We start from the raw sequence: 11,960 nt of genomic DNA, 5'->3' as shown, positions 1-11,960 counted from the left end.
AGCCATGTCTGACGTATTTTTTTTCTTGATGATTAATGAAATGATGAAAGGTGATTATGATGAAACCTAAGCCCCACCCTCGGAGTAGACTCCTACTCCGAACCCCAAACGAATTAACTCAAAAGTCCGCATAAACTTTTGAGTTATGAAGCGGCTTCCCGGCACGAAGCGAAAATAGGCAGATACACTTTGTTCATTGAATACTCCAATATAATAACACTCGCGAATGTCTTCCGACTAACTTAATGCGATCATTAACCACAAAACACCACTTCGTATTAATTATTTAGATTACTCAATGAAGAAAGCAACTGTCCCGTTCCCGTCTCTCGCCGAAAAGCCGTGTTTTTTTTTCTATTTTTCCCGCCATGCAAATTGACAGGTCTTGGACGCCATTTTGTTTAGGTTGCCATTTCAAAGTGTCTATGATACGCTTGGTAGAAAAATGTGGAAATCAAAATAAATTTATTTTTATTTCAGATTTAAAGTATCCATAGTACATACAAACAAAGATCACAAAGATATTAACGTAGTGTTGGTAAAAATAAATATTATAGATAAATAGTTGTAAAGTACCGTTGGAGCGCCTGTCGTCTTATGCAGAGCAAATCATTGTTTAATTACCACCTCTTTCTCTTGGTGAAAGGCTTACTAGGCGACAGGTGCAGTGCAGTGCTCCGAGATTTTATATAGTTTTTTGTATGTAACCTTCTGTGTTAGTAATAATTCCGTGTGTACATTGTTTTAAGTTTACGCGGTTCTTATCATAATTAAAACACATAATAACGGGTTCTTACCGCCTTTAAAATGGGGATATGAGATTTTAAACGCGGTAAGAACCCGTTATTATGTGTTTTAATTCCGTGTGTGTTGATGAACAATACAAGATACCCATCCAGTTCGGACTTTTATTTATAAAAGGAGGTTCATCTCCTCAAGGGCAGAGCACCCCGCTAGCCACAAGTTGGTAGTGTGACCAGGGATCTGTGAGTGTGGAGTGGGTGTATCTCAGATGCTATACTTGTAGTCGATCGCAAGCTGTACCTCGAATTAAATCTTGTACGTGCCCCCTGAAATTGAAAAAGTTTAAAATTAATACAATACAATACAAATAAATCATATGAATAGAATACCTACAATATATTTTTTTATATTGTTTTTTATATTTTAATAAACTTTAACAGCCTCCTTGGTCTAGTGGTAAGAGCGTTAGGCTCACGATCTGGAGGTCCGGGTTCGATTCCCGATGGGGACATTGTCGAAATCACTTTGTGAGACTGTCCTTTGTTTGGCAAGGACTTTTCAGGCTTGAATCACCTGATTGTCCGAAAAAGTAAGATGATTCCGTGCTTCGGAGGGCACGTTACGCCGTTGGTCCCGGCTATTAGCCGTAAAAACACCTCCACCAACCCGCAGTGGAGCAGCGTGGTGGAGTATGCTCCATACCCTCTCCGGTTGATTGAGAGGAGGCCTGTGCCCAGCAGTGGGACGAATATAGGCTGTTTATGTATGTATGTATGTGTTTATATTTTAATAAACTTGCACCAAAATAAAAAAGAAATAATTACAAAAAGACTCTTAACTAGGTTCATCATAATCATTGAATCATTGGTGCTGGTTGCAGTAGACATCATTTCATTTTATTTTAAGTTATACCACCCCCAGACACTTCATACAAAACACCTCGTTTTACACAGACACTACACATTGACGTTATTGTACACGCGCATCTGTGTGTGTGACTTTTGGCGCCATACGATTCAAGTCTAACAAAAAACGTCTAAGGGAATGCAAACAGCGCCTGACAGAACTTTAAAAGCAATGACGCGCTTGTCTGTAATGATTAGTAAAAATAGTTAGGCTTTTCTCTGTCATCGACACATCATGCGCGCTCATTTACCACTTTATCTAAATAAAAAGTGTTAATTAGATTTAAAAAAATACGCCTCAGTTTGTAGAACCACTTACCTGTGAATATAATAATTCGTTTCACTGGCATTCAAAGTAGAATAAATGAATCTTGGTATTTGGTTGACAAGCACCCACACCTCGTCGCCTATTATTTTTAAATCTGTAAATAAATAAAAAGTTCCATGAATCCAACAAACTTAGCATGATTATTAGAATGTTGTCAATCATCCGTCTCTTTCCTTTTCGAATGAGGAATAGTCGAATGGAGGAAGAGTCGAGTGGAGGAAGAGTCGCGTGGAGGAAGAGTCGCGTGGAGGAGGAGTCGAGTGGAGGAAGTGTTGAGTGGAGGAAGTGTTTAGTGGAGGAAGTGTTGAGTGGAGGAAGAGTCGAGTGGAGGAAGAGTCGAGTGGAGGAAGAGTCGAGTGGAGGAAGAGTCGAGTGGAGGAAGAGTCCAGTGGAGGAAGAGTCGAGTGGAGGAAGAGTCGAGTCGAGGAAGTGTCGAGTGGAGGAAGAGTCGAGTGGAGGAAGAGTCGCGTGGAGGAAGCGTCGAGTAAACATCTTGGAATATAAACATAGTAAACATATGTCAGTCTTACCAGAAATTTAAACAAGTTTCTGTTTATCTTGAACAAGTACAGGCACGTTGTGGGGTCTCATGTTGCTGTCTACATGCCAGCACAATGCTCAGCTGAGGGTGAGTCGAGTGGAAGAAGAGTCAAGTGGAGGAAGCGGCGAGTGGAGGAAGCGTCGAGTAGAGGAAGAATTGAGTGGATCAAGCGTCGAGTAAACGTCTTAGAATACGGGTGTCAGTCTTACCAGAAATATAAACAAGTTTCTGTCTATCCTGAACGAGTATAGGCACGTTGTGTGGTGTCATGGCACTGTCTACATGCCAGCACGTGATAGCGTCTTGGGCCACGTTGGCGTACAGAATAGTTCTGGTGCCAGCGTGATACGCGTGTGAACCGGATTGGGCGAGCTTCCCGCGGCTGCCGAGTAGCTGTGGAGTATAAGATATGAGAACTTCTCTTTCTTCTTTTTTTTTTGTTTAAGACCTTTTTGACCTGTAGCAATAAATACATTTGAATTTTAATTTTGAATTGCATGATTTTATAATTGGACACAATCATACATACATAAACAGCCTATATACGTCCCACTGCTTGGCACAGGCCTCCCCTCAATCAACCGGAGGGGGTATGGAGCATACTCCACCACGCTGCTCCAATGCGGGTTGGTGGAGGTGTTTTTACGGTTAATAGCCGGTACCAACGGCTAACGTGCTAACGTGCCCTCCGAAGCACGGAATCATCTTACTTTTTCGGACAATCAAGCCTGAAAATTCCCTACCAAACAAAGGACAGCCTCACAAAGTGATTTCGTCAATGTCCCCATCGGGAATCGAACCCGGACCTCCAGATCGTGAGCCTAGCGCTCTAACCACTAGACCACGGAGGCTCCTAGGAGCTTCTCAACTATCGCAAGGACTATCGGTATTATTGCTCCTCGACTATCGGTATTATTGCTTCTGACTATTGCGAGAACTATCTATGTACAGCAATGCTATCGATTCTATAGGCAAGTATCGATGCATTGATGGCTTGAATCGCTGATGTGCGATATTTAACTCTATGTTCATACCTGAACGTGCACTTCTAAGGATCCATCTTTCCTCTTCAACACCTCCGTATCTACAGAGAACTCCTGGGTGGACACCAGAGGATGGTAGTATGCATTCCTTCTCCCATTTGCATCAGAGCCTGACAGAGCTATGCTGAAGAGGCCGTCCTTCCAGTTTATAATGTTACCTGGAATGATACAAAGCGTTTTAATGCTCATAATGTATACGTTTTTACAATAAGGGTGAAAGAAAGAAAGAAAAAATATTTATTCGACATACTTATTAATAAATAAACTAATCTCAGCTGAGACTGCCCTCAAGATCATGCTCAAGTCTCTGTTTTTATATAAGAACTGTCACATTGACATGATCTTGCGGGCCGTCTCAAAGCTGAGATTGGTTTACAACCCTAAGATTCCCATTGACATTCAGAATTTGCCTTTCAACTGTTTTAAGACAGTAGTTAAACAGAAACTTTACAAAAAAGGTTATTATAAAGTTAGTGATTATTTAGAAGACATGAACGCAAGGGATTAACTATCTGAGAACTGATATTAAGCAGCTAAATTACTCAATTGTATAAAAATATTTTATGTTTATTTATTTTTTTAAAGAACGTCCAAGGCCCTGTGCCGAGGTTTTTCTTGCAGCTTCTTTTCCCCGGCTATACAGGTTGTGAGAAGCTGCAGTAGGTAGTTTTAGGCGGATGAGACGTTCGTTATGTAAAAATTGACGATTCAAAGTGTAACTATGTTACCTACTGAATAAAGATATTTTTGAATTTGAATAACCTCGCCTAAAGTTCGCTTACAGACTAGAGACGTTCGGTCGACGACTTCATCGACACGCCAAAACTATTTCAACGGTTTGTAAGCGCCGTTATAATGAAAACCATGTAGAAGGAAACCAGGGGCATGTTTCATAAAACTTACTATTGTAAATTACAACGACAATTTGGTGCTCATTACGTAGCTAGTATGAAACAGCAAAATATTCGTGATGACACACTCCGCAATGTACATCAAATTGTCATTATAATTTACAATTGTAAGTTTTATTAAACAGGCCCCAGGTATGCTCAAAACTGACAGCTAGCATTTCAAGGTTAGCCCAGCTGACGTCATCCGACCCTGCGTTGCCATTTCGTAAAAAATAAATTACTCACGTCCAATGTTTTTAATTTACTTTTCAAGGAAATTTTGTACTTTTAGTAAAAAATTTACGTACAGTTTCCAATTGGCGTTCTCCAAAAATACGATAGATGGCGTTGTTAAGTTTTTTCGTTCACATATTTTTGCATCTTTTATTATTGTTTTTGGGTACTATAAATGATGACCCTAGTCTTTCTTTTTATTACGCCAAGGTAGAATTACAACTTCCACTCATTATTATTCTGAAAGAGTAGCAATATATAGACATGATGTGATCTAAATATCAAGCAATAATTAGTTTTATTATGCTTCTGCCATTACATTACATTTTTGAATAAGTACTTAATTATGTAGGTAAGTACGCCAGCAATGACAAAATAGGTTAAAAGTAAACAACGCCATCTATCGTGTGTTTGGGGAACGTCGATTGCAAAGTTCCTCATTTCTGATATTTTTTTATTAATTCCAACAACAGAGTTAAAAAAGATGATGATGGCTGGGATTCAGTCTCTTTTAACAACTTACCTGCAACAGTGAAGTTCATAGCGCTGTCATCGTGGATGAAGCTGGGATGCTGGAGTCGCCAACTGTCTCGCAGCTTCAAGGAGAAGACCACCAGCCCTTCGGTGGCCAAGTCATTGATGTATGCATAAGCGTCGTCACAGGCTGAAGGTGATACGTCCACCGTTATAGAGGTTAGACCTGGAATGTAGCATGCTACAGTGAAAACCCGTTTTTACTCGTTTTTTAAGTTAACACTTGATAAGCATGCGTTACAGTTAAAACCTGCTTTTATCCATTTTTTAACTTGCTTGATAGACATCGTGGTCTAGTGGTTAGAGCGTTAGGCTCACGATCTGGAGGTCCGGGTTCGATTCCCGATGGGGACATTGTCGAAATCACTTTGTGAGACTGTCCTTTGTTTGGTAAGGACTTTTCAGGCTTGAATCACCTGATTGTCCGAAAAATTAAGATGATTCCGTGCTTCGGAGGGCACGTTAAGCCGTTGGTCCCGGCTATTAGCCGTAAAAACACCTCCACCAACCCGCAGTGGAGCAGCGTGGTGGAGTATGCTCCATACCCCCTCCGGTTGATTGAGGGGAGGCCTGTGCCCAGCAGTGGGACGTATATAGGCAGTTTATGTTATGTTTATGATAGACATGTTACAGTCAAAACTCATTTTTACCCATTGTATTATGTTGCTTTTGCTATCGAAAAAAAGAAATACAGAAGTTTTTAATTAATGGCTTATCAAAACAAATGAAAACAAATTGCTTATGACTATTGCAAGAACTATACAGAGAGTGTTAGTGACATCGTAACGAAAACTTTGAGGGATGATTCAGACCATGATTCTGAGTTGATATCAAGTGGAATTTTCCGTCGCAAAAGTATGGAACGGAAAATAATTAAAACAAACACAAAAAAACATGTATTTTTTGACAGGAAATTCCACTTGATATCAACTCAGAATCATGGTCTGAATCATCCCCCTGAGTATTCGTTACGATGTCACTAACACCCAGTAAGTACATAACTTATGTGTAATCGAAACAAAGAAATACAGTAATTTTTAATTAAATTGCTTCTGACTATTGCAAGAACTATACACAATTTGGAATGGCAATAAAGTTATTGATTGCTTATAGAGTTACCTGCTGGAGTCCTCTCGTCGACCAAGTCAGTGGTTTTGAGTTCGTAGCGCAGTATTTGTTGGTTGGTTGTCAAATCAAACACTAAGATGGCCGGCGGTTGTAGCTGTCTCCTTTCTCCTGCAAAAAAATAACAATATAAGTAATTCAATACTCGAGTATGGCGTAGCAAAAAGGGGATTCTCTTAAAATGCATAAATGGTTTTGTCATAATTTTAATTATCATAATCCTTTTTGCATAACGTTTTTAAGCATAGTAGTACTTTCCCATAATAACATCTAAGAATACTGCAGGTTTGTTAGGTATAACTTATTTTTGGACTAATATTTGTTGGTATAAATTTGATTCGCATATAAATAGGTAAGTAAACCATAATGATTTTTTAGAATAATAGTGTTTTGTCACAATTTACACACTTACACACACACAATTTACAAGGCATAACAGTAGGTTAGGGTTAGTAGGCCAGTATGTTTATCTTACACACGAAAAGTATACAGAATGATCACCAACAGCATGAAATAGAGTCAAAAAATATAAAAAGTCACAATCATGAACCAAATGCAACCAAGGAAAAAGTAAGTTTCGGAAATGTTCAAAGTTGTGCCAAAACTTTTCTTATTCGGAGTATAGTTTTTATGCTTATAATACTTATGCTTAAGTATATATCATTATTGTCATTAATTATTATGCTTATGGTAGTTATGAGTTTCAAAATTATGCTCAAAAAGTTATGACAAATTAATACTATGCGTAACTAATAATAGGACAAGTAACATTATGCCATGGTAAATTATTACATTAAAAATTATGCGTAAAAATAGAGAACCAGCAGAAAGGGTTAAGTGTACGGTCACGAGTACTAATATGTATACACTTTGCAACCATGTCTCACTAACTTTTTTGGCAAATTAAACCGTAAGCCTCATTAAATGTCAAATATGATAGTGCGACAGGGTTGTAAAGTGGGTACATGATATTGCTCATGACTGTATGTGTGTACTTATGTACAATCAAAGAGCAAAAGTGCAGTCACTGAGCCTAGCGAATTATTTGTAAACAGTGGTGAAATTATGAACCGTTAGTTATTATAATTATAAAATTTAGTGTTTTTGTAGGTGTTTTTTGGTATATTACAGAAACGACGTGTAACCTGTAGGATCTGCACGGTAACTGCTTTGTTTTTTGACGTGACTTTTTGTACATTTGCCGCAGATGGCATTAACTACTTGGCCGGACAAATAGGGAGAGCTGAAGGCTCTCACCCGGTTACAACGTTTAAGACAACAGGCCTGAGGGTGCCCAGTTGGGCGCGAACCTCGGCTCAGGGCGGTGTCTGAGAGGAAAAATATTTGAAAGAATTAATCGACCCTAGTGGGTTTAAAGCGATAAGCGCTGATTGAGGGAAATCGTCGATCACGCCGGCGGCGGGGTCCTGGTGTGTTTGGTGTCGCGAGCTGATTGGCTGCCTCTATGGCAAACGTACTTACCGGGTACTTCGATAAGTCCTGTGTCCACCATCCACAACCTTCCGCAGACATCAGCTCTTGGTCTGTACACAGACACCAGCTGCTTACTTCGCGCTACATCAGGATACGGCTTGAGAAGGGGCGAAGTCGATGCCTTCTGATTGGCATGGTAATCCACGTAGTTCAGGGTTGATGGGATTCCTGTGAATATTCAAATTCAAAAATATCTTTTTTAAGGTTTATTGAACAAATAACAAAGTGTAGCCCAGTGGTGTGTGTGTGTGTAGTGTAGTGTGTAGTGTAGTGCATTCGGTGATCGAAATTATTACCTATTTGTGTCATATATACCTCTAAACTAAGCTAAATGAGCTCTACACCTTTTGCCACTACTTGAAGGTCTAGAGAACCTACAAACAATAAAAAATATTATAAACCCTTCCTATTTTCTTCAGGTTTACTCTGGATCTGAAGTTACGTCCTCTTTTTGTTACAAATAAACCTTAACAAAACTTATTTTATTATGTAGTTTCTAATAATAAGTAGTAAAAAGTATATTTGAATAGGAATTTGTCAATAACTTCAGAACCAGAGTAAACCTGAAGAATATAGGAAGGATTTATAATACCTATGTTTTATTGTTTGTAGGTTCTCTAGACCTTCAACATACATACATACATACATAAACTCACGCCCGTAATCCCTAATGGGGTGGGCAGAGCCACAAGTAATCAAAGACAACTTGCAGCCACTGTTGATACGATGTCGTAAGCTGGATATGATGAACCTTATGGTGATAAGGGATCAGCCTATCGCCCATAACCTAGACCTTCAAGTAGTGGCAAAAAGGTGTATAGCACATTTAGCTTAGTTTATCTATGACAAAAATAATAATTTCTGTCACCGAATGGTGTGGCTACACTTAAGCCATCTATTGTTACTGAGCGAGGGTCCCACAAACAGCCTATATACGTTCCACTGCTGGGCACAGGCCTCCCCTCAATCAACCGGAGGGGGTATGGAGCATACTCCACCACGCTGCTCCACCAATGCGGGTTGGTGGAGTATGCTCCCATACATGGTGGAGTATGAGCGAGGGTCCCACCCATCAGCCTTAAATGAGGTACTATATGTGTGTCGTAGGTTTTACCTAAATACACTTTTTTATTATTATTTGTATGTCTTTTTCATATCTCGGGCCTATGGAGTCCCGGACTTTTGGAAGGCGTGCGTGGGGCCGAAGCCAACACGTAGAGGCCCCTTAAGACAATTTAATCTAAATGTTGTGTGACACCAACCGGCGATTATCCCTGTATGCACCCAAAGACAATCCCCGGTTCGTATAGGACTATTGCAGATTATGGGAACAAAGGGAAGTGGGCTATTGGGTTGGGGGTTAGTGGGCCGGGATACTGGAGCTATGGGGGACTATTATTATTACTTTACCATGGCGTCTCCTGGGCACGGTGACAAACACTCGGTCACCATAGACCTCAAACCCGATGGGAACATTGCTATAAGCAATGAAGAATTTCCGCGACTCTGCTATTTCATCGTCATAATGTATCACACCGCCCTTTGGATCGTGTTCATGGTCTGTGTTGTTTGTGTCTGAAACAATAAACTCATAACATAAAAGTTATGTAAAAAATGACGATTCAAAGTGTAACTATGTTACCTACTAAATAAAGATATTTTTGGGGGTCATGACCCCCATAAATAGACATTTTTGGGGGTCCCTAGTTTGGTTAGGAAATTACAGGCTGATTACCGGATTGTCCGAAAGTAAGATGATCAATGCTTCGGAGAGCACGTTAAGCATTCGGTCCACAGGCCCGAGATAGGGAAACGACATAGGTACTTACATAATAAAAATATGCTCGGTCAAGTAGTGATTTTTGACTGTAGATTTGCCGCAGATAGCCTTAACCACTTGGCCGGACAAATGGGGAGCGCTGAGGGCCCTCACCCGGTACAAAATTTTAGACAACATCCCTGAGGGTGCCCAGTAGATACCGTGGTACTTACATTGTACTCCGTCGAAGTCGTATCCAATTTGATCCCAACCGAAAACTTGTTTCAGATTGTTTTTCTTACGATATCCATAGCTAAAAGCGCTATTTATAAACACTAACACAATAACACACAGCTTAATTTGTTTAATTATCATTTTGAACGTGACTTGTTGTAGATTTGCCGCAAATGACATTAACTACTTCACCGCAAAAATGGGGAGCGCTGTGAGTGCTCTCACCCGGTACAAAATTTAAGACAACAGGCCTGCGGGTGCCCAGTTGGGCGCGAACCCCGGCTCAGGGCGTCGTCTGATAGTAATTAATAAAAATATTTATTGTACTTATATTGTTTCTTTTAAACTTTGATAACAAGAAAAGAGCTACAACACATTTCTAGACATTGATTTTATTAAAACTAACGTAATGAAAGCTTGTTGTAAGATTCAAGGTTGTAAATGCAGTAAAACCAGCCGGTTTTAAAAGCCAACAATATTTTGTTTGCTTATTTGAGATAAAAACCGGCTAAGTGCGATTCAGACTTACTTTGATGGTTCTGCTGATTAAATAAGATATACTTAAATAAAAGGCATTTATTTCAAACGGCAGGAGGAGGAGCTCGGTGGCGCAGCGGGACGCGCTCGGTCTGCGATTGTTGAAGTTAAGCAACTTTCGCTTTCGGTCATAGGATGGGTAACCACAAAAAAAAAGTTTTCATCTCGAGCTCCTCCGTGATTCGGAAGGCACGTTAAGCCGTTGGTCCCGGCTGCATTAGCAGTCGTTAATAACCACCAATCCGCACTGGGCCCGCGTGGTGGTTTAAGGCCCGATCTGCCTATCCATCCATAGGGAAGGCCCGTGCCCCAGCAGTGGGGACGTTAGAAAGAAAGAAAGAAAGATACGTTTATTATAAAGGGACACCACAGTAACAAATATAAAATAAATAACAAATATAAAACACGGAGTAACACATAACTTACAATCAAACACATAATAAAAAAAAAATAAAAGACAACATACACGAGAAATACAAATAATTGTGTGTATGGACTGGTCAACGATGGTGGTGGTGTCCTTTATAAAAGGGCCTCACTCAGCATAAGCCGCGGCGCGAGCCACGACACTGGTATTCTGATACCGTTTATTAACCAGCATACCGCTATGCTGGTACGTTAATGGGCTGGTGATGATGTGTGATGATGTACCCGAGTAATAAAGCGGTATATTGTTTGTAAATCTACTTTTAAGAAGCACCTTAAAGGTTTGCTTGTGGAGAAACAACGGGCGTCCTGGTGGTAAAGCATCCTGTTTCCCAATTTTATAATTATGTACTTACTGATACTTTTGTTATTCACCTTACGTATTATATTTATTGTTATAATTGTGCTGTTGCAGTGTTATTACCTATTCTCTATTAATATTTATGCATACCTAATATATAATTGTTCAAATATATTTTGTTTATATATGTAACTCTATCTGATAGATACCTACATTGCTTATTTGCGCTATGAGTCATGTCAGCTTCGCGGGATCCAACAGACGGAAAATTAAGGAGCGACTGAAAAACAGCGTCTGTTTCTCCGGAAATAGACACAATGCTGAGTTCGTGTCCTATTCACTGCTGTGCCACATTATGTACTGAGTTTTAAAAATTGTTTTATGATATTTTGTTGTTTTTACTCTGTTTGTAACACTTCGTATGTAATGTGTCACAATTTGTTGAATAAACATTTTCTCTCTCTTTCTCTATATAAAGCGAAAGTTGATGGTAGGCTGGCAGAGGAAGACCGAGAAGGACTTACGATGACCAAATTGGAGATGTCCTTAGAAAAGGTTCAATACGATCTACTCTGAACCGGCGTGCGTGTATGAAGCGATTGATGAATGTGGAGGAAGCAAGAAAAGTGTGTCAGGATCGAAGCAAATGGAATTCTATGGTCTCTGCTTACCCCGGTGGGAAATAGGTGTGAGTTTATGTATGTATGTATGTAGCCTGGAAAGTCCCTCATTTGTGGTATTTTTAACCAACAGTTTCCGTGGTCTAGTGGTTAGAGCGTTAGGCTCACGATCTGGAGGGCCGGGTTCGATTCCGGATGGGGACATTGTCGAAATCACTTTGTGAGACTGTCCTTTGTTTGGTAAG

The 11,960-nt window shown here is 39.9% G+C and overlaps 2 protein-coding genes across 2 annotated transcripts in view; one reads left to right on the top strand and one right to left on the bottom strand.

Moving 5' to 3' along the window:
- The window catches only part of LOC126379468 (zinc finger protein 70-like), a 102,448-nt gene that overhangs the window by 67,813 nt on the left and 22,675 nt on the right, over window positions 1–11,960 (top strand). The window lies entirely within an intron of this gene.
- Window positions 370–10,259, bottom strand: LOC126379509 (L-dopachrome tautomerase yellow-f2-like). Its single transcript, XM_050028295.1, has 9 exons — window positions 9,831–10,259; window positions 9,249–9,413; window positions 7,827–8,006; window positions 6,339–6,455; window positions 5,209–5,385; window positions 3,553–3,719; window positions 2,728–2,911; window positions 1,969–2,071; window positions 370–1,070 (listed from the first exon to the last, which is right to left on the bottom strand). Exons 1-9 carry the CDS (start codon window positions 10,009–10,011, stop codon window positions 1,016–1,018), a joined length of 1,329 nt encoding a protein of 442 aa, XP_049884252.1. The 5' UTR covers window positions 10,012–10,259; the 3' UTR covers window positions 370–1,015.

The sequence above is a fragment of the Pectinophora gossypiella genome, chromosome 29 (assembly GCF_024362695.1).
Source record: "Pectinophora gossypiella chromosome 29, ilPecGoss1.1, whole genome shotgun sequence".
Classification (NCBI taxonomy): Eukaryota; Metazoa; Arthropoda; class Insecta; order Lepidoptera; family Gelechiidae; genus Pectinophora; species Pectinophora gossypiella.
This window is presented reverse-complemented; position numbering and strand designations above follow the sequence as displayed.

Coding starts and splice junctions, on each gene's coding strand:
- LOC126379509 (XM_050028295.1), bottom strand. CDS start 10,011: ATGTCATTTGCGGCAAATCTACAACAAGTCACGTTCAAAATGATAATT. Junction 6,456..7,826: donor AGGACTTATCGAAGTACCCG/GTAAGTACGTTT, acceptor ATTTTTTTGCAG/GAGAAAGGAGACAGCTACAA. Junction 3,720..5,208: donor TATGAACTTCACTGTTGCAG/GTAAGTTGTTAA, acceptor GTATCATTCCAG/GTAACATTATAAACTGGAAG.